Source organism: Heloderma suspectum, chromosome 10 (assembly GCF_057233095.1).
Source record: "Heloderma suspectum isolate Gila_16-S chromosome 10, 16-S_ref, whole genome shotgun sequence".
NCBI lineage: Eukaryota > Metazoa > Chordata > Lepidosauria > Squamata > Helodermatidae > Heloderma > Heloderma suspectum.
In genome coordinates this window covers 33186841-33209501 of record NC_139467.1, presented here as the reverse complement: position 1 = coordinate 33209501, position 22661 = coordinate 33186841, and the positions used below count along the sequence as shown (strand labels likewise).

Genomic DNA, 22661 nt, shown 5'->3' with positions numbered 1-22661 from the left:
ACTACTGCCTGAGGCATTCGCCTCACTCTGTGTCATGGCAAGGCCGGCCTTAACCTGGACCCTGAAGATAAAAACAATGACAGGCAGGGTGCTAACGTCCTCTTCCTGGGCAAGGTGGTCGCTGATCAAAGCCAGGCACTCTTGGGTGAAAATGATGTCTAGATCCAGTTCAATTCAGTTTCAGGCCTTGGTTTATAACAGAAACGACCTTGGTCACCCTGTCCAACAAAACGTTCTGGGAGAGGAACAGGGGAAGTGTGACTTTGTTGTCTTTCTTGGACCCTTCAGTGTCTTTTGATACCATTGACAATGGTTTTTTTCTGAGCTGGATATCATAGAACTGTATTGCTGTGGTTCTGCTCCTACTTGGATGGCTGATTCTAGAAGGTGGTGCTGGGAGAGTATTGCTTTGTCCCTTGGCGGTTGTGCTATGGGGTTCCTCAGGGCTTTCTTTTATCCCCCATGCTTTTCAGCGTGTACACCACTGGGAGAGGTTACCAGGGGATGTGGGCTGAGGTGTCACCAATATGTGGATGACAAAAGAGAGGTCTACCTCTCTTTTTCTTCTAATACACGTGAGCCAGTTGATGTTCTGAACCGGTGCTTGGGCAGGGTAATGGACTGGATGAAGGCCAATAGACTGAGACTCAGTCCAGACAAGACAGAGAAATTATTTGTGGCTGGTTCATCTGTGCAGTTACATGATGCTCACAGTGTTCGGGGTGCAGGGGTGGGGTTGCAATGCTCCTAAAGCATCAGGTTTGCCGTTTGGGGGACACTCTTGGGTCCAGCATTGTCACTAGAGGCACACGGGGCCTCGGTGGCTTGGAGTGCCTTTCATTAGCTCAGGATGATATACCAAACATGACCCTATGTGGACAGAGAGTGCTTTGTGAGAGTCATTCAGGCTCCAGTAACCTCCCATCTGGATTATTGCAATGTGTTATATATAGGGATGGCAGAGAATTCTGCCACGGATCTCAGTGAGGCCGAATGCCAGTGCATTCAGCCCCCCGAACTCTATGGCGGAACGGCCTGCCACCCCCCCGCCCCCTTGCGGATCCCCCCCGGGACGAGACTTATCTGGGTGGATCTTCCGGGCTGTGGCAGTGGCTTTGGTGGCGGCGGCAGCTGCAGCGGCTGGTCTTCCAACCGGCTGCCGCCACCGCCATTTCCAGTCTTGTTAAAAAAAAAAAAGAGAGACGCGATAGGCTACGTAAAGATTTACTTACCCTATCATGGCTGGGTTTAAAAAACAAAACAAAACATGATGTGATAGGCTTGTTGTTGTTCAGTCGTTCAGTCGTGTCCGACTCTTCGTGACCCCATGGACCATAGCACGCCAGGCCTTCCTGTCCTGCGCGCTCTCCCGGAGTGTGCTCAAGTTTGTGATAGGCTACGTAAATCTTTATGTAGCCTATCGTGGCTGGCTGGGTTTAAAAACAAACAAACAACTGCGTACGCAAATGGCGGTGGCTACGGCCGCCGCCATTTGCGTTCCTTGTTTTTGACCAACTACGTAAATATTTATGTAGACTATGACGGCGAAAATAAAGGGGAATGCAAATAGCGTAGCGGGCGCTATTTGCGTCCTTTTTTGATTCGCCGTTTTAGCCTACATAAAATAAAAAATATTTAGAGGGAAAAAAAAATCCTAAGGAAGCCCGCCCCCGCTCCCAACAGTCCAATAAGGATTGAGCATGCTCAGGGTTCAAGAAATGTGGATGGAGGAGGGGGAAGGAATGGACTATCCAGGAAGAGGGCATGGCTGGCTGCAATCCGGAACAGGAGCATTTCACGTGCAACTTTTTGTTGCAGGTCCCACTTATATATTGTTATTGTCCATTTTACCGAACATATTTTACTTTTGTAGATCAACAGCTTCAAAATGGAGAGCCTTGTGGACAGAGAGGTGGGCTTGCACCAGCAAGGTCTTGCAGGTGAGTAAGCAGGCTGGCAGAGGAGGGACAGGTTGCTCCCACCCCCCTCCACTAGTCTGCTTTGCAGAACGGCCTTTTTTCTTTTTTACTTGCCTGCTAAAGGGGCTTCGCTTCCTCCATGGCTAGCATGAAAACGGAGGCTACTAGTCTCTTAGCACACGTAGTTTATCTGGGCCGGTAACTTTTGTGGGCTTATTTAGAAGACTGGCTTAAAACTCAACGCTTGCAGTGGCATTTAACTCTGGGCATGGATGGCACCTTCTGTTATATGCGCGTGGGCTCGCCATGGCCTGATGCGACAGCACAGGTAAGTTTTCTCCACCAGTGGCTACCACACATTTGGAATGCTAATGTGAGCAGACCTTGCGCCTGGCTGGCCTAGGCCTGGCTAATGCACGCAGAGATCCTAGAAGGGACTCATGGGGTGCCAAAATTCAAATGCAGGACACATGATTCACCATAGGCAACTGCAGTGCTAAGCACGCTGACTTGGTAATATGTCTCTGAGTTCATTTGTATTTATTTTATGTATTACTATGTTTATATCTTGCCTTTTCTCCCCTTGCAAGGAACCCAAGGAGGCTCACATGGTCCACCTCCTCTCCATATTATCCCCACAACAACCCTGTGAGGGAGGTTAGGCTGAGAGCCAGGGACTGGCCCAAAGGCACCCAGTGAGCTGCATGGCTGAGCGGGGACCAGAACCTGCATCTCCCAAGGCCCAGTCCAGCACTCTACCTGCTACGCTACACTGGCTTTAGTGAGGCTTCTGAGAAAACATCCCCAGCGTCGGCGTGCATGAGACTTAACATAAGAATGGGAAGTTCAGCAAATGCAGTTTCTCCAGCCATGGCAGCGAGACAAGGAAAGAAGCTGCATAGGCTGAGGTTCTCCCTTCTCTGCCGTTATTAAAGGTGCAGGGGCTGGGTCTTTCATGGGCTCCAGCAACTCTGGCACCAAGCGATCCTCACTTCTGATGCCCAACTCGCCCCCCCCCCCCGGCCAATCACTTCTGCCTTATTTTAGGTCACTTAAAAACAACCGAATGCTGGTTTTGATAACGGCAGGGCGCCAATTGGCAAGGATGTGCCATGTAACTTCTCTACAAATCAGGCCAATTGTGTTGCCATGGTGAAAAGGCTGTGATCTCATAAAGAATTGTACTATCAGATTATAAGCAGAACTAAGAGATTTCCGGAAGAGAGAGCGGGTGGAGATGGGGTCTAGGCAGGGGTGGCAGGTCAGGTGGGTTAGATTGCCTCGTGGTGCTATGCTTGGCAGGACCAAGAAGCAGCTCTCTCTTTCAGCCCCACACCCACACTTCCCTCTCTCCAAGAAATCCCTCAACTGACTGTTCCTGGGACTGCACACTTTTGCCTTTTCCATCCGCAGAGAACCAAGAGCCCCTGGGAGACGACATACCATGCCTCCCAGAAGGAACATGGCAAGGAGGAGACCAACCTGATCCCATAAATCAGTCAGAGAGGGAACAGCTGCAGGGAGCTGGTTTTGCCCTTCCCTGCCAGAAAGAACACCTGTAAGAACATTAAAAGTAAGAACTGGTAGCTGAGTTTTGCGTCTTCTTTTTTCCTCTTCCCTTCCAGTCACTTTTCCTTTTGTGTCGTGTCTTTCAGATTTTAAACCTGAGGGTAGGGACGGTCTCATGATTAATCTTTGTAAGCTGCTCTGGGGGCCTTTTTTTTTTTTTTTGCTGAGGAGTGGGGTAAAAATACTACAACTAAATAAACAAATAAATAAATGAAATTCTCAAAGCACATGGGAAGAGATAGACCCTGCTTTAGATGGTATTGTTCGGATAACGCAAAGTGAGATGACCAGTGGAGGCTGGTGGCTCTGATGTCAGTGGGGCGGAGAATCCGCTCCGTGTTTCAGTCAGAACCAGTGATTGCTCTGTGATGCACCTTGGATAGCTCCTTTAGAGTTCGGACTGGTTCTGACTGAAATCTGGAGTGGATTCCCCGCCCCACTGACATCGGAGCCACCAGCCCCCGCTGGAGTTTACCTCTAGGCTTTTGTTCAGGAAGTGCAAGATGCTTCCTCAGTTGGCACAGAAGGTTAGAGAAGACGCAGGCTCAGAAACACGCAGTACCTACTTGGATGCAGGCTGGAGAGAAACAAAATATGGCTTGGGACCAGGCTACCTGAAAAGCCGCCTTCTCCTGTATGAGTCTGCCCCGTTCCTAAGATCTTCTGGAGAGGCCTTTTTTCCCAAGATCACTGCCTTCAGAGGTGCGTTTGGTGGCGACATGAGAGAGAGCCTTTTCAGGGGCCACTCCCAGGCTGGGTAACTCCCTCCCAAGGGAGGCTAGGTTTGCTCCCTCTCTGCTGTCCTTCTGTCAGCAGGTGAAGACCGCTTTATTCGAGAAGGCCTGTGGTCTGTACTGGGGAGGCTGGTGACTCCAATTTCAATGGGGCAGAGATTCCATTCTGGGTTTTAGTTACAACCAGCCAGAAATCTAAAGGAGCTATCCAAGGTGCTGCACCCTATCCCCCAAATGGCTCCAGGCCCTTGGATAGGTCCTGTAGAGTTCTGGCTGGTTGTAACTAAAACCCAGAATGGAATCTCTGCCCCACTGAAATTGGACTTACCAACCACCCCTTGGCCTGTAAGTGGGTCTGTTGGGTTGGGTGCTGTTTTTATTCTGTAACTGTTATATTTTTATTGCATTTTAATGTATTGTTTTAACCCATTTTCATTGTCTCTGTAAGCCGCCTTGAGTGCCATTTTTTGGTAGAAAGGCATGGTACAAATCAAATACATAAGTTTGGCACTGGCAGGTCTGAATGTAGTCAGCAAAGGAGACGCGCCATCCCGACAACATGCTGTCTGCTTTGGTGAGAATTGCTGCTACTTTAAAGACTAGTGTTTCTTGTCTGTCTGTCTGTCTGCTCCTTTTACATGCTCAACTTGTATTATATTTGTCATTAAATAGATACTACGAGAACACCATAGGACTCCTCACAATGAAATTGATGCTTCTTGCTTTCTTTTCTCTGTAACGTCATCCTTGTTTCACTCATTTTTTTACTGTGGCCCCAAATGACAAATAACTGCAGTCCAGTGTATTCTCAGCTGTCCTCCTGCCTTTTTCCAGACTTAATTAGTAGCATTTAAAAATGCAAAAAAATGCAATCCCAGCACCAGCCTGCTCCCTGTGGACAGACAAAGTGCTGTTGAGACTTCTCAGAGGTCCTGTGCCTTTCAGGTCCTGCCTGGTTTATTCCCATTGCTCATGTCTGTGGGATTAGTGATGAGTGTACCTCCCTTAATTGCCCTGAAGTCAGTTTCCGTTCTCACAGAGGGAGGAGACTTTAAGTACTCTTACAAGAGTTCTGAAGGTGTAGGACACAGGGCGGAGTTGGTTAATTAACTGTACTATGCATAGAAAATGTACACAATACAATGTTCAAAGTACGTTCATAAATGGCATTAGCCCACAAATTGTTTCTGGCCGACACATACATATATTAGTCATTTATGGCCTACAAGAAGAAAAGAATCATTTTGTGTAAAGCTTCTATGTCTGGTCACCTGGAAAGGGATTCTTACTCTCCACTGGTGACTAGTTGAGTATCTATAACACCTGTGCTATAAAACTACTGGTTTTATTTTCTATTTCTCTGCTGTTTAACCATGTTTTATATGTGGCCGAATAAGCTAGTTTACCAGCTGTTTTATTGTTATTTTATGCATTATTATGCTATTTTCATTGTAGTTTGATTTTTAAAAAAATTCTTGTATCATATGCTGCTTTAGAAACTGGCCAAGAGGCTGAAAAATTGGATATAAATATTATTTTTTGAAATAAATACTTATGTTTGATTTAAAAAAAATTAACATCTTTGTTGAAAGTGCTTGATAAAATGTTGCTAAACACCATCAACAAAAGAATGCATTTGGAGATGTCATGTCATGTTGGAAGATGCTCTCCATAAATGTTAAATAGTCCAATGCCAGAAAAGTAGAATTGTGCCTACCAAGTCCCAGTGAACATACAATGCTTAACCATGGTTAGTGGTAACCAGGTTTTGTTACTTTAACCCTGGTAAATATTCCAGAAATACAATGAAATCATGTTTTTACCACACAATCCTATGAATGATTATTCAGGATGAAGTGCCACTAGGTTCAATTGACTGCTCATTGGAAGGACAGATATTGAAGCTGAAGCTCAAATATTTTGGCCACCTAATGCGAAGAGAAAACTCCCTGGAAAAGACCCTGATGCTGGGAAAGATTGAAGGCAAAAGGAGAAGGGGACGGCAGAGGATGAGATGGCTAGATAGCATCACGGATGCAATGAATATGAACTTGAGCACGCTCCGGGAGAGAGCGCAGGACAGGAAGGCCTGGCGTGCTATGGTCCATGGGGTCACGAAGAGTCGGACACGACCTAACGACTGAACAACAATGAAGTATGTTTAGAATGGCAGACTCTGTTTGTCAGGCTTAAGTCCAGCTCCTGGAAGGCATGGACAGGGAGATACAAGTGTGACTTTCTTGTCACTTCGCCAACAGAGTGATGGGGGATGCATGGAAACTGCCTTATAGAGCAATCATAAATGTGTCCAGGAGGTTGGAGGAAGTGATCATGCACTAATTCCAAAGCCCTGTCAGCCCATGCTGTCCAAGTCAGGTGGTAGTCTCCCCTTCTTCGCCCCAGCCAGCAGATCTGGGGCTCAGGATTGCTCTGTTAACCATGGTTTCCTCCATTAAGATGTAAACCTTAAACATGGTTAATGCAAACCATGCTTCGTAAACCAGCTTCAAACCATGCTTTTGTATCCTGTTTTCCTAGCAAACCTTAACCATGATTAAGCATCTTGTCTGCACGAGGACACAGATCGTTTGCGGTCAGCCAAAATACAGTTGGGATAGCATACCACAGAGTTAATCCGAACAGGAAACTCCATACCCAATAGTGACAACTTTACGAAAATATACACTCCCCTATCTTTTTCCATGACACAACCATAGGGGAGTTCTGTCAGTGTGGTACAAACTCAGCTTTGGATCTCCCTTAATATTTACAGACATGAAAGGCGGCAGTGCTTCCGAAACCAGGCTAATTAAAACCCTGGCTTGGTGGAATGTGCGTCTCCCGTTTCAAAGGAAACACTGATGTCAAGTGGATTATTTTTAAAGACAGCTCGCATGGGTGGGTTCTGTGAAGAACTGGTTGGTGCCACGTGGTATGGAAATAAGGACTGGCTACTGTGAGAAGCATGGGGGTGAGGGTGATCTTGAGTCTGTGTTTAAACCAGCTTTCCCCAACCCTCCACACACAACACACAAACCTTGTGTTTAAACCAGCCCTCCGATTTCATTAGGGCTGTGAATCCTTTCTGGATTTCAGTCAGAACCAGCCAGAACTCTAAAGGAGCTATCCAAAGTGCTGAGCCTATTTTGGGGACAGGGTTCAGAACCTTGGATAGCTCCTTTAGAGTTCTGGCTGGTTCTGACTAAAAGCCAGAATGGATTCACAGCCCCAGCGAACTTGAAGCTACCAGCCTTCCACTGTTTGGACTACAACTCCTATCACCCTCAGCTAACGGGGCCATGTTGATGGTATGATGGGAGTTGTAGTCAATACATCTGGAAGGGTGCCAGTTAGGGATGCCTGGCTTAAATAGTTGATTTCCACAAACTTTTACTGCTGATCCGAGGTCGAAGAGGAACTTCTCCTATACCAGCCACATTCACACTTGGACGTGGCTAGGACTTCCTGCAGAAGCGACCTTCTACCAGGTGAGATTATTTATCCATCTAGATTTTCTATTCTGACTGGCAGCAGATCTCCAGGGTCTCTGGCAGGAGGTCTTTCCCACTGCCTGCTACCTAGGGATGTCGGAGAAATCCACAACGGATTCAAATGAGTTTGGATTTCTATGTATCTGATCTGTGGATCCTGCAGCAAACCGGCTTTTTCCTTTAAAAAGAAGATGATTTTATTAGTTTTCCAAAACAAAATCAAACCAAAAAAAGAACAAGAAAAAGAAAGAAGAAAGGAAGTAAATAGATGAAAAGAAATACGTTAAGTTTTAATCTAATTATTGACAGAGAGTGGTACATTTAACATCTGTTCATAGTTTTCTGCTTTCTGATCAAGATATGAGTGTAATCTATAGGCTCCATAAAAGTTTTCATTGTAATTCTTCAATATATCAAGTTTATATTTAGTCTCTTTCCCATTATCTGGGAAAGGCTTTCACGAATACTGCTGTGTATGCCCCTGATCAGTATATAAAATAAAATCCTGCCATATTTTATAAAAGTGAGATATTTTGCCTTTGCCTTTAACGAATTTCAGTAGATATGTCAATTTTTCTGCCGTGGCTATTTGCCATAATTCCATATACCATGATTTCAATATTAAAAGTTCTGCAGTTTTCCACCTTTTAGCTATGACTCTTTTGGCTGCTATTAGCATGAACTCAGTTTAATCCTTAGATGTCACTTTTGCATTTTATTCTTCCCATATTGTTAATAAGGCCAATGCTGGTGTCGGGTGTATGGTCTGATGTGTAATATTTGCCATTTCTAAAAATATGATCTTCCCAAACTGACACAAGAGGTCATGTCCACCACATTTGAATATATAAACCTTGCTGATTGCAGTTTTTCCAACATTTTGTGTTATTTGTGTTGGCTATTCTTGTCAGACGTACTGGCATGATATACCGTCTGTGTAACTATTCTGACATATTGTCCCTGAGAGTTATTGAAATAGTTTTCCTTGATTGTGTCACCAATACTTTATCCCATACCTTTTGTTCTATTGGTACCCCAATATCATCTTCCCGTTATGTTCAGACCATCTGTCATATTCGTATCTATTTCAATGATTTCTTAATAAATTTTCCAAACCAGTCCTTCTGTATTAACTATATGTTCCAATAATATACCTTCAAATTTTGTCATGCCTCTAGGCATAGTTGATTTTACCAAAGAATTTGTAATAAAATCATGCATTTGGTTAAGGAGCATCCAGTTTATTTGCATTCCCTGAAGCTTTTCTTCTAGTTTTACTACAGTAAGGGCACAATCCTATTGGGATAGACGGCTGCCTCAAAACTCGGAGGTGACCGCCTATTCAATGCAGGGCAGGAGAAGCGCGGAGGGGATTGTCCCCTCCGTGCTTCAGCCGCCCTGCATTCACGGCTAGACAGCTGATTTTGGCTATTTAGGCATGGGAAGTTGGAGTGGGGGGGATCGGACACTGGACGATGCACAGGAAGCATCAGAATGGCATGTCTGCCCTCCCCGCCCCGCCCCCAGGAACACCCCGTTTTCACTGCTCTGTGCTCCTCTTCCGAGCATGGAGTGTGGGGCCAATCCACGCTACCTATGAGGCAGCGTGGGAGAGGGTGGAGGTCAGTTCTCAGGGAACCAACCTATCCTATGGCCATCTAGCCACTGACTAGCAGCCATAGGATTGCGCCCTAAGGAAGAGTTTATTTTCATAGAAATCTCTCATTCTATAAAACCCCCTTTGTTGCCATTTTGCATATTGCTCTTGTTTATCTATAGAAGTAAAATTTGGATGAAACAAGACTGGAAGGAATGGGGATATTTCCATAATTAATTTGTTTTTCCATTTCCCCCCACCCCATTTTTTTTTAAAAAACTAGCATATATAAATTAATTCTGGAAATTAATTTTTTCTGAATAGAATTTCAGATGTGTTATATTTTCCCTTCCAAGCAAAATTTGTTCAATTAGAAATCTTTCCCTGTTGCTTCCATGCCTACCCACAGCTTTTCTGATGCTCCCTTTATATATGATATCACTGTTCTTAATTTATTTGCTTCACAATAATTATGAATATTTGGCTCTCCCCATCCGCCTTGGTACAATCGCCTTTGCCTCAGTTTTTTTTGCAAGTCTTGGTCTTTTCCCGTGATGATTATAATTTACAAATATTTTTTGCCATTGTGCTAAATCTTTTGAATCAATTATACTGGGAAGCATTTGAAAAAATTTTTTTTGGCATTGCTCCCATTTTTATAGCATTAATCCTACCCATAATTGTTAAATGTACCTGGGACCATCTTTGGATATCCTTCTTTATTTGCCTTATCACTGGGTGTAAATTTAATTGCTAAAGTTTATTTAGATTTTTTGGTAAAGTTACTCCTAGGTATTTAAATGATTTATGAAATGTTGGAATGCCCAAGTGGTTTTGGGTTTCATGTTGTACTTTGGGTTTAATATTTATATATAGTATTCCAGATTTTTTATAATATGCCTTTTCCAAGTCATGTAGATTCTGCAGATTTCAGGACTGGTCGTTTACTTAGGGGCAGGGGGATTTGCACAAATTCGCATTTGCATTAACGCACACTTGCACTAATCTGCATCCCTAAAAAAATGATTCTGTCCATGAGTAAACAACGGAATGAAAGACATCTGACAATCTGCAAAACACAGGCAGAACAGATTTAATTTAATTTTTGTGAACCGCCCAGAGAGCTTCGGCTCTTGGGTGGTATAGAAATGAAAGAAAGAAAGAAAGAAAGAAAGAAAGAAAGAAAGAAAGAAAGAAAGACCATACACCATTACTGCTACTTGATCTCTTAAAAGGGGGGGGATGCCAGTGCTTGAACCTGTCACTTCCTGCATGCATTGAACCATGGTCCTTCCCCCATATTTGGTTGCCCAGCAACCACAAAAATACTTCATCCCCCTCCGTCTTTTTCAGATCTGGCAAAAAGGCCAGCCAAGGGCTGACACACAGCCCAGGAAGACCATGGTAGCGGCAACCGTATGCTGAGGCAAAGGAGGAAGAGTTTTAGTCTGGACTCTGGTGGATGCAGAAAGAGGAAGGACAATGCAAAACACAGTTGCAGCACCAGAGAGACAGAGTGTCAGGGCCTCCTCCAGGGCTGTCCTTGACCTACACCTCCCCTAGCAACTGTCTCCATAGTAAGGCCTCCTTCCTACATGAGCACCATGAACGGAGTGTAAGAGCAGCAATGGACAATATTGCCTCTTCGCTCTTCTAAACTTTGAAACCATTGACTGTCAATCAATTGCAAGCAGATCTGCACAACATGTCAAACGCAGCCCAACAAACGTATGGCCATGAGCTCATTAAATCACATGGGCAGTAGCCAATGGTTTCTTACTTAAAGTATACCCGTTGAAATGAATGGGACTTAAGTTGCCCATGGCTAACTTTAGTCCCATTCATTCTAATGGTCTACTCTAAATAGAACAAACGGATACTTCCCCATGTTTTTGCTGCGTCCCTGGGATGGCAAAATAATGGGTGAGATCAACACCTGGCAGGCTGTGAGATGTGGCTTCAGGGCTATGTTTTGCATGTTTGGTCACCTAGTGTGCAAGGCTCCCTCAACAGAACAGATCAGTGTAACATGGCCATTGGCTGGGAACAATGGGAGTTGAGTTCTACACACCTGGAGGGTACCAGGTTGGGAAAGGCTGCACTCTAAGGCGCAGCTGCAAAGACGGAGACACACAGGCCACGTTTGCACAGAGCACTAAGCCAGGACTGCTGGCAAACCCTGGCTTACCGGGAATGAGCTATGTGCTGGTGCATGCAGCGCATTCGCTCCTGCTTAGCTTCTCCCACTGTCATGAGTGGGTAATGTCATCTGAACCAGGGAACCTGGCTTGTTGCTCCCAACCAAGCCAGGTGTCATAAACCAACAACAAACCTTGGCTTATTCCTGGCTTGTGATCCTAGCTTGTAAAGGGAGCAACAAGCCAGGATCCCAGAGTAGGAAGACCTACACAGCAAACCATTTTTGGTTTGTTTACCCACACACTGTAATGGAAGGAGCCAAGCTGGAGTAAACGGGCTGGATGCACTGGAACACAGCTCATTCACGGTAAGCCAGGATTCACCAGCAATCCTGGCTCACCATTCTGTACAAATGTGGGCACAGAGTCAGAGCCTCCTACAGGGCACCAATTGGCCTTGGCCTGCCTTCCCAATGGATATCATTTTTCACCTTATAGTGGGAGCTCCCTGCTGGAAAACAAAACAAAATGGTGGTGCCTGTGAGCTCAGATCCTGGGGTGATACTTAAGCCAGACTAATTAATCCAGAGCACAAGGATATGCTTGCTGACTTCAGTTGACTTTATATGACTTCAGTGGCTTTGGCCTTAAAATACGGGGTTAGAAATGACAACAACGGGATAATTTCCAGTACAAATAAATTGGTAGGGGTTTGTCCATTAGGTCCTGGGGTGTGTACATGTGTGCGTTTGTATGTGTCTGCGGGAGAAGACAGCAGGACTGTTTATGTCTAGGGTGAAATGATTCCTATAACATTCCCTTGTCTGAGCCTGATGTTTTACCAATTGTCTTGTCAATAGGCAATGGTTCTTTTTGGATATTCAGAGGCAATGAACACACCAATGGGGGAAGGAAATAAGTTTATTTAGCTCAAATAGGCCAATAAAGCAAGAAAAAGCAAGACAAGCTTTCCAAGCATAAAGCATACGTTCCTTCAGTCACTGGGAACCCCGTGCTCTTATCTTAAGATCAGCAAATCAGATAAGAGTGGTGATGAACAGCTCCAAAGGCCTGGCCTGTAGCACCTGTTGACTCAGCCCAGGGAGAGGGTCTGAATTGGGAGGGTTCCAGGGAACCATACACTATCGTCTTCATTCCTCCCATTCTCGGCATGGTCCCCTGACGTCATATGTTCTACATTCTTGTAGACTGGAGAACAACCAGCCTCAATAACTAGCAGGCAGGCAGCCCAACACAGATAGCTCCCTTCTCCACTCTTGGCTGGCCTTGGCATTCTCCCAAAGACTGTATCCACAAGCCCTGAATACAGCATCAACAACTGATTCTCTGGAACTGGCATAGCTACCCGCCCCTGCTCCCAGTCAGCTCAACTGGCACTCTAGACACGGGCAGGAGAACTGATGCACCACTGACTCCTCGATATGCAGTGGTCTTCCGTGTTTCCACTAAACTTGCCACACATTAAGTTCCTTTACAGCAGTTTCCCCAACCTGGCACCTTCCAGATGTGTTTGGACTACAACACCCATCATCATCAGCTGACACGGCCATGCCTTCTAGGGATGATGACTGTTGTCCAGGCCATCACCCCCAGGCACCACAGCCATGTCGGCTGGGGGTGATGGGTTTTGTAGTCCAACACATCGGGAGGGCGGGGCATGCACCCTCTCCCCTGGGGTTTTGGACAGGAATCTCTTCCTCGGCCCTACCGAGAAGCGCCAGCGTTGGAGCCTGGCATTTTCCGCACGCAAAACATGCGCTTGGGCACCGAGCTTTCCAAGGCGCGGAACCCATTTTGGGGATGGGGTTCAGCACCTTGGATAGCCCCTTTGGAGTTCGGACTTGCTCCGACCGAAACCCAGAGCGGATCCTCCGCCCCACTGACGCTGGGGCCGCCAGCCTCCGCTGCCTGCCTTCCTGAGCGGCTGCAGCCCGCCAGCCGGCCGGCCGGGCAATGGAAAGCCGGCGTCCCCCTCCCCTCCGCTCCTCCGGCGAGGAAAGGGTCACCGAGCAGCCGCGCCTCTTCGGTCGGCGGAGGGCCAATCGGAGGCCAGGGGGCGTGGCCGGGCGGAATGTTGTGAAGGTGGAGTCGGAGCGCCGTGTGTGAGCGCCAGATGCTGGCTGGCAGCCGGAGAGACGAGGTGGGCAGTCCAGCTAGCTGCGCCACCCGATGCATTAAGCTCAGCAGAGATACAGGATGGAGGAGAGGGATGTAGTTTATTGCATTATTGACTGTAGCAGGGGAGCCGGTAAGTGGAGGGTGATCGCTCGCAATGACTAATGGAATAGGAAGGGGGGACGAGCGGAAACCCCGGGGCAATTAGGTGTGCGGAGGAGGACCGGGGTTGAAGTCGTGCCCCCCCCCCCCCCCCGCAAATCTGATCTCTCGACACCTCGACCTGGAAGGATCCGGTAGCACAGGGCTCGTCGGACAAGGGTCAGGTTCTGCTCATCTCCGGCCAAGAGGGAAAGTGACAGACCCGTTTATTTTTTTTTTTAAGGGGAGAAGCGAGAAACAAAAACCAGAACCAACGCGCAGGGATAGAAATAACTTCCATCAGAGAGCAGGGTGGTGGTGGTGGTGGTGAGGTGCCAGGGGAGAAACAAACTAAAGGAGATCAGGGGAAAAAGCAGGAGATTAATATATCAAAAGGCCGCTTAGTCTGAAAGGACCTCCAAAAGGCTTCTGGAATGAGGATGAGAATGTAAGCTTGTTGTAACTCCCGAGCAACTAAAATAATAACAGTAATAATAATTAAGGAAAAAAAGTGGGGCCCATGACAAGGTAGACAAGGGCACTGGGAAAGGGCTCTCTTGTCTGCACCAGGAAAGAGTTTTGATTGGCAAGGCACCTTAGAAACAACGGCCCGAGGAGTCCAGAGGAAATGGAGAGAAAAGGGACCTCTGGTTGCTGCTGGACTGTGGTCTTCTTGTGAATTCTCTCTCTCTCTCTCCCCGCCACCCCAATTTGTTCAATGGCAGAAGAAACCTGGGCCCGTCTCTTTGATTCTTTCAAGGCAAAGGTTCCTGGCAGGAGTGGGGGAGAGGCAGATTCCTCAGCAAGTGAAGAATCAAGTATCTTAGAGAAACCATCATCGGTTGAGTGTAGGACAGCGTGAACTCCCTAGAGGGGTGTGACAAGGAAACCGGGCAGTGTCTGGCCAAATCTGACACCAGAACTTAGAACAAAAGGAAACCGAACCCAACCCAACCACAAACTAGGCAAGAGAGTTGATAAAATGAAATGACATAGCTGTTGTTGCTTTTAAAATGAAAGAGGAGAAAAAATAGGACAGACTCTTTGAAGATTGAAAAGAGGGAGGCGGAACTCCCTAGGAAGTTTTTTTTGGGGGGGAGTCATCATCACAGCCCAGGGTGGTGACACAGGTTGAAGTAAACATTGTACTGTAGGGAACGGGTGCGGCAAGCTCAGAGGGCATCAAGATGTTGAAGGCTGCATACTGCACAAGAGACACTGCTGGAGTAGAAAAAGCCATTGGAAATTAAAACTCCAGCAGCAGGAAAAGCAGAAAGCGGAACTTCCAGAACAGGAGTGGCAGTCAAAACTGGGGTGTGTGCATGTGTCGTAAGATGGGGAAAGGATTCGGAAAGCTAATGCTGTCTTCCCGGGCTCTCTGTGAGGTGCTGTCATCTGCAGAATGATTGGCACAGTTCTCCAGTTATTGAGACTTGGGCTCCTGCATATCTCAAGGGGGTTTAGTGCCGTCATTTGAGCCTGCCTGAACATTTTCCCTTTCTGGATCTACCTACTGAGCAAGCTGGCCTCCTTTTTCAAATAAGGGGTTGGGGGGGTTCTGTATGAACCTATGCAGGCCAGGAAAAAATATATTTTCATGACTTTCTTTGCCACTTGGCTTCTGATCTTCTTATTTGGAGGAGACCAAATAAGACGCCTGGCCTTCTTCTCCAGCAAGAAAGCCGGAGTGCTAAAGACCTGGCCTCGCTGGGCGGACGGGTTTCTCCTGAAGAGCTTTGCAGATCCCGAAGAGCTCCAGGGAGACGATGGAGACCCCGACGAGCAAGCCCCCAAAGCCCGGAGAGGGTTGAAGCAGAGTATCTACAAGAACAGCCGATGCCGTATGGAGACTTGCTTTGACTTTTCCCGCTGCCGGGAACACGGGTTCAAAGTCTTTGTCTACCCCTTGGAAAGAGGGGATCCTGTGTCGGAGAGTTACCTCAAAATCATCACCTCCATCGAAGACTCGCGGTATTACACCACCAATCCTGAAGAGGCCTGTCTGTTCATCCTAAACATTGATACTTTGGATAGAGACCACCTCTCCATACAGTATGTCCACAGCATCAATGAAAAAATCCAAGGTTTCCCTCTGTGGAACGATGGCCGAAACCATCTCATATTTAACCTTTATTCTGGCACTTGGCCTAATTACACAGAAGATTTGGGCTTTGATATCGGTCAGGCTATCCTAGCCAAGGCCAGCTTTTATGTGGAGAACTTCCGGCCCGGTTTTGATATCTCCATCCCTTTGTTTTCAAAGGACCATCCCCAGAAAGGTGGGGAGAGAGGATGGCTGCATAAGACCACTATCCCTCCTAAGAAAAAGTACCTCTTGGTTTTTAAAGGGAAAAGGTACCTGACTGGCATTGGTTCGGACACCAGGAACGCTCTCCACCATGTCCACAATGGCAAAGATATCATCTCCTTGACCACGTGCAGACATGGCAAAGACTGGGAGAAACACAAGGACAAACGATGCGACAAGGATAATACAGACTATGAAAAGTAAGTGAAAGGCTTTTTCTATCTCTATCCATACCATGAGGCAAGCTGAGGTGGCAGCCTTCGGTGGCAGGTTTTGGGTACCGTTAACAAGCAAGCAGGGGTGGGATGAAAATACATATGATGTAGGGCGTTTCCAAGGGGAAATTTGGCAGACGTCTCGTGGGAATGAACATTAGTTATTTGCTTAAGAGCACATACTCGTTTCAATGAAGCTGGCGCAAAAGCATTTCCCAGGTGGACCACATTAATAAGTGTGTGTGGGGGGTGTAAATGTTATTTTCTGCCTCAGGCCCCGAAATGTTTGGGGCAAGCCCTGTTGGTAGCTATTTGTCTCTGAGATGCTGAGGTGGAGATGCTCGCGTAGGGAGGAAAACCGAAGAGTCAGCAAATAAAAATGCCAGTATTGTAGAATTTCCGCAATCAAAAGCTGGGATATCTTGAACGGCGTGTTGCTTAGATTCGTGGTATGACATTCCCTCCCTCCCCCATCATTTGGTGATGTGTCAGCATAACCCTATATGAGTATCAGTGGGTTGTTTACCCAAACATCTAGGGTTTAAATAGAGCCATTGTTTGCTAGGGTTTGTCCCTGGAACCTTTTTAATTAGCAGGGCTCAGCTTTAGAATGTGTGAAATGATACTCAAGGGTAGAGTGTCTCTGAACATGTGCAGAGTGTTTTCCTTTCAATATTGAGTCTCCACAGCCAGCTCCCATCTTTCTAGGTTTAGAGGTAATGGCCTCTGTATTGGAGAGGGTTCCCACACTTCCCCCATATTTGAGCCTTGGTACCTCCTCATTTTAGCCTGCAAACATCTGTTATCTGCAGTATTTTGCAAGCTTTACAGGGCATATGCAAACTATATTGTTTCCTTGACCAAAAGGGCATTGGAGATGGCTAAGCAATCATTAGCTATTTCCTCTTTCTTTCTTACTTTCTTTCGTTCTTTCTTTCTTTCTTTCTTTCTTTCACTTTTGAACAGCTAAGCCTGAAGAAGAGTTCTGTGTGACCCTCAAGCTTGCTTAGAGAATTTGCAATACTAATTGACCCTAATAAAAATATTGTATTATTTGCATGGTGCTTCAGGTTCAACACTGAAGGCAGCAGTTGGTCTATAATTGTCAGCTAATTTAGCACACTTTACACAACATTTTCAGAAAGCTATAAGTTGCCAGGCACTAGATCTGTTGAATGTTTCATCTGTGATATCAAATTTATCCTAATTCTGGCATTATTCCTCCCCTTGAGTCAGCTCTTCATAAAGCTCCTATCAAGATCTGAAGTGCATTTGGGCTTCTGTCTACCTGCCCCCATGCTTGAAAGTCTTTAGCTCTTATTGCCATCCTCATTTTCAGCTTTATTTTTTCATCCAGTGAGAGCCTAGAACCATGCTTTTAACTTAAAACAATTTAAAATCTTGCACTCAGTTTCTCAGTATTCTAACAAAAGCCGTGGGGTAAGAAATATATACTATGTTCCAGATAATATAAAGCAGTTATTAAGTCTCAGCCGAATCCTCTGGATGTTTACTCAGAAGTAAACACCAGTGTCCAGTGGGGCTTGCTCCTAAGTAAGCCTGAATAGGATTGCTACCCTCTTTATGTTAGTGATAAAGAGCTAAGAACATGGATGAGAAACTTACAAGGGACTTTAGAGAGTGTTTGACAATGTAATCTTATTGTTTACTTAGAGGTAAGCCCCCTGAGTTCAATGAGGTTACCTCTAGCGTTTTTAGGATTGCAGTCCAAGGCTGTAATGCAATACTTAGGGAGCAAAACCCAGTGAACTTGGTGGGAGTTACTTCTGAGTAAACATGCATAGGATTGGGATGCACCCTTTGACTGGGTTGTTGTATCCCTGATCCAGGTAATTGGTTTTAATAATATTTGGGATGGGTTAATAGATGATTTACTATATGCCTAATCATTAAGAAGGTCTGCAAGACCATAACTACTTAAAAAGAAGTATTGTAACTAACATTTATATATGGGCCATCTTGGATGTTAACTGTTATTTCGAACATGACTGGAAAAAATCTATGCTTATTTTTAATCATCTGTTTTAGTTTATTATTGAACAAGATAAATTCTCAAATAGTGCCCCAGTCCAAAAAAGGAGATAAAATTACAAAACTTTCTGTAAAAAAGAAGTACAGTATGGCAAATCCCATAAAAAGTCTATCAGAATAATTAGCCTACTGAGAGAATCAATTATTTATAATCTAGACAGAATGCAACCCTATGCAAGCATTCTTAAAGTAGGTGCAATCAATGTATGGAGCAGGGATTAGAATCACACCTTTTGCCCCCACCACTGACCTCTGTATGTTGATCAGACCTTGTGTACTGTCAGAGCCTCTGTGTATACCATGCGGATGGATAATTTGTGCAAAGGGTTGATCAACACATGGAGGTCGGGTTCTGCGAGGCACTCCCAATCCCCCCTCTACACATTGACTCTACTCACTTTTAGAATTTCTCCACAGGGCAGACATATCATTCTGCATGATGGGTAGGTAGGATTTTCCAAAAGGCTACAAAATGGTTCCATATCTTTGCATTTCTATCCTCCACTTGAAGTACGTATGTTACTTTGCATATAAGGCCATAGTTTGAAGCAGACTTCCCCAACCTGGTTCCCTCCGGATGGGTTGGACTCCAACTCCCATCAGCTCCAGCCAGCATGGGTAATGTAGTCCACCCCATAAGAAGGGCACCAGATTGGGGATACCCTTAATACAGTGTTGCTGCTCTTCCTCGTGCGGCTGGATTCGCATGTGATGGCAATTCCTGGGCTGTTTAACCCGGGAAATGATGTGGCTGAGTGGGAGAGAGTGAGCACTCTGCCTCCTCCACGCTTTCAATCAACAACCCAGGAGCAACAAACTGGGTTGTTATCATGACATCTGAACCCAGGAACCCCTGGTTTGTTGTTGGGTATTGTGTGTTGGATGAGATAAGTCAATTTTGGAAGTAGCTGCTAGCCTGTGGCAACTAGGAACTGAATCCCAGTGACCAGACAAGCAAGCGATGAAAATTCCTTTGGAGAGAAAGCAGAGGTATGATTGGTATGCTGTTTAGGAATTGTCCTCCAGATTAAGGCCATTTGGACTAAGAGTTCTGAGTCTATAGATCCAGAAATGTTCCCCTTTGTCAAACATATCAGGGTCTTTTGTTTGTTCTATTGGAATCATGCCACTCCTGGTATCCATTTAACAGCACAGCTACTGATGAGGGCAGAAGCTGAAACGTTTTGTGTAAAATACTCTGTTGTTAGTCTTTCTGATACATTTTACCTTAAGACTGCATCCACAGTGGATCCAGAGCCTCCTTGTTGCGTTGCAGTTGTGCTGCTTTACACCAACCTATATGTGATGACATAGTACCTAGAAAGCAGAGCTGTACTTCAGTGAAGATAAGTTGCATAGTCAGGAGCACTATGCATACTGAAGCAAGCCTGTGTCTGTACATCCCAGCTGGATGGAAAACCACATGTGTTAATGGGGTCCTGCGGTTCCCCTGTCCCATCCAGCATCAGAGGTGAGCATGCAGTATCCATTTGAACTTATTAGAATTCTGCCCATTAACTGCTTGGAAGGGTGAGAATGGGATAGATGCTGCTGCTGCTCCAACCATTTGCACAGCTAAAAGAAAGAAAGGGAGGAAAGGTCCCTGCCCCAAGGGGCTTTCAGTCTAGAAAATGACACAATCTAGCAAAATGACACAAAACAAATCTAGCAAAACTGACACAAATTTCAATCTAGCAAAATGACACAAATGATACAAGAAAGACGAAAGAGAGGAAAGGTCCCTGCCCCAAGGGGCTTTCAGTCTAGCAAATGACACAAGGGAGACAGAAGAGGAAGGGGGTGGGGATGGAAGAAGGGCTAAACAGGGGAAGAATATTTCTTTGTCAAGGTTTGTACCCCCCCCCCCATTTTTAAGGCTTGGAGCAGGTAAAGCATAACAGATGTAGAACAAAATCTTACCGCAGGATATATGATGATCCAGGAAAATAGGAGTTCGAATGCCCAAAGTTGGGATAAATGATCTGGATTGTTTGTTGTTGTTTTCTGACCTTTAAAGTCTGTTCTAATCAGCAGGCTTGTGCTGTTATAGAACATGACTCCTGGTTTTGGAGAACATAACAGATGGCGAATAATTTCTTTGATCACCCCTCTCTCTTTCACATCACTACTCAATTTTCTTGATGGGAAAAGCATCTAGAAATTCAGGGATTCCCAAGCAGCTCGTCATTAATAATCCAGCTAAATCTGGTCCCATTTTTCTTGGGTGTGATTAGTTTTTCACCAGAATTCCAGCTGTGATGAATCAGGCTTTCATTGTGGTTGTTCAGTAGTAGACAGTTGATGAGATTCAACCTTGAGATAAAGGCAACTCTTGGGTGCTAGTTCACACATGCATGTACACCACTTTGACTGCTCAACACTTGATGACTCGCAGCCAGATGTGTGAACGGCCTCCACTAAGTCACTGCAGTGATCATGCTGGTACACAAGGGATATGAAAGTTATCTCTGTGGTGCTCAATCTCTGTTGGCTCATTCACACATTCAGATCATGGACAGGTGCCATGTGTGAACCAACCATTTGTATTTGAAACCCAGCAGTGTAACTTTTGGTAGTGTTTGAAATCTGGATGCATGGGTAACCCATGTTTGCCCACCAGTGCGAATGTGGGTTTGTTTATTTTTTAGGTTGCTTTACATGAGTTGAATAACAGTTCAAAATAGGACTTTATGGCATAATTAAGGGGAGGGGAGAGAGAGATTTGAAAAGCAGAGGCTTGGGGATTTGGGATGCCCTTCGGTGCTTGTTGTGGCTTCTAGATTCAGTACTACTGTGGTGTTGTCAATATTTGTGTATGAAAGAGATAATGGGCTGGTCCAGATATAGAGATCTCACTGCCATCAACCACGGTTTATTGGACTAAGAATGAACGTTGTAGCGCTTCTCCTCCCCTCCCCTCCTCCATTCTGTCATATACCTCAATGCAAGAATTCTGGGGTTTATTAAACCGCAACTTCCCTTTATGTCTGAACTAGGAGATGGGTGTTGAAAGCTCTGGCTGCAAACCAGGATTGTATACCAGGATCAAACCATAGTTTGCAATTAAGATGTCAGAGAAATCCTCAACGGAAATAAATGAGGCCAGATTTTCATGAATCTGATCCCTGGTGTCAAAATTCCTTTTGCCCCCACTGAACCTCTAACGCCGAATCAAACACAGACAAGAGGCTTCAGTCTGCAGCTTTTAATGGATACTTCAAAGGGTCATACAGATGCAAATTCTCAGTGACTCTCAGCCTACAAGGAAATGCCTTCAGGGGGTTCAAAAGGTAGCTAAGAAGGTTGCCTGCCGTTTGAAAGGAAGGCGGTCTCACTAACCTAACTTAAGAGGTGGGGGGAGGTCTCTGTCTCTCTCATGAGGTTTCTAGGTGCAGCTGTTCACTCAAGGCCACTCAGGTAGACTGTCTAAGTTCAGCCCCAGCCTTCTCTCTCTTTGCTCTGTGTCCGCACCTGGCATCTATTAATTCAGACTCCCCAAACCCCGCCTCTCCCTGTTTGCTATCTCTCACAGGGGGTGAAGAGGGACGCTCCTCCTCCAGCTGGACCTTTGAAACCTGAGGAGCCTGCCTAGCCATGTCTGAACTAGCCTGGGAAAATACCTCCCCCATGTCTGGCGGTTCTTCTTCAGAATCTGAACTACTATCCCACTCCCTGCATTCAGAAACACTGCATATGGAATCTGGCAGGTGGAGTCTGTGGATGTGTGGATTGGTTTTCTAACCTTCCTGAAGTTTGTGCAAATTTCGTCATAGAAAAATACGCAACATAAAAACCCAGCCAAAAATGCACGTTTTCTCCATAGTTTAAAGCATGCAAATGCACATTTTGGGGGATTTGAGCATTTTTGCATGTGCAAAATCACGCAAATGCGAATTTGCGCAAATCTGGAAACAAAAAATCTAATTTGGGCAGATGACGGAACAAGATGCCGGGCAATCAGAAATATGAAAAATAGATGGAATAGATTTTACACAACCTGTACATTCCTATTTATAATCATGGATTCTAGTTGGAGCTTAAACCATGTTTTCCAGGTTTAGACATAATGGGAAACTTGTATAACAAAATCTGGCAGTAAAGTGCAAAAGACAGAGGAGAAGGCAAGAGGAAGAGGGAGTGTGAGGGCACAATGTTAGTTTTCCGTCTGATAAACTGTGGTTTATTGGATCACGATTATGTCTTAACAAGGCCAGAATTGGCAAGTGCAGCTTCTCCCACAATAGCAGCACTGTGATGGGAGAAGCTGTAATTCTAAAAATTCTCCTTAATAACAATCAAACTAAGGAGTTCCATCTCACATTGTACTGAATCTGGTAACAGAAGAGAGTGTTGGTATGGTA

At 45.4% G+C, this 22661-nt stretch overlaps 1 protein-coding gene across 1 annotated transcript in view; it reads left to right on the top strand.

Annotated features, from left to right (window-relative positions):
* Positions 1-14604: 14604 nt before the first annotated feature.
* The window catches only part of EXTL1 (exostosin like glycosyltransferase 1), a 90008-nt gene continuing 81951 nt past the window's right edge, over positions 14605-22661 (top strand). The window contains exon 1 of the mRNA XM_084814410.1: positions 14605-16233. Within this exon, the coding sequence (XP_084670536.1) occupies positions 15296-16233 (938 nt within the window). The 5' untranslated portion in view covers positions 14605-15295. The remainder of the gene's footprint in view (positions 16234-22661) is intronic.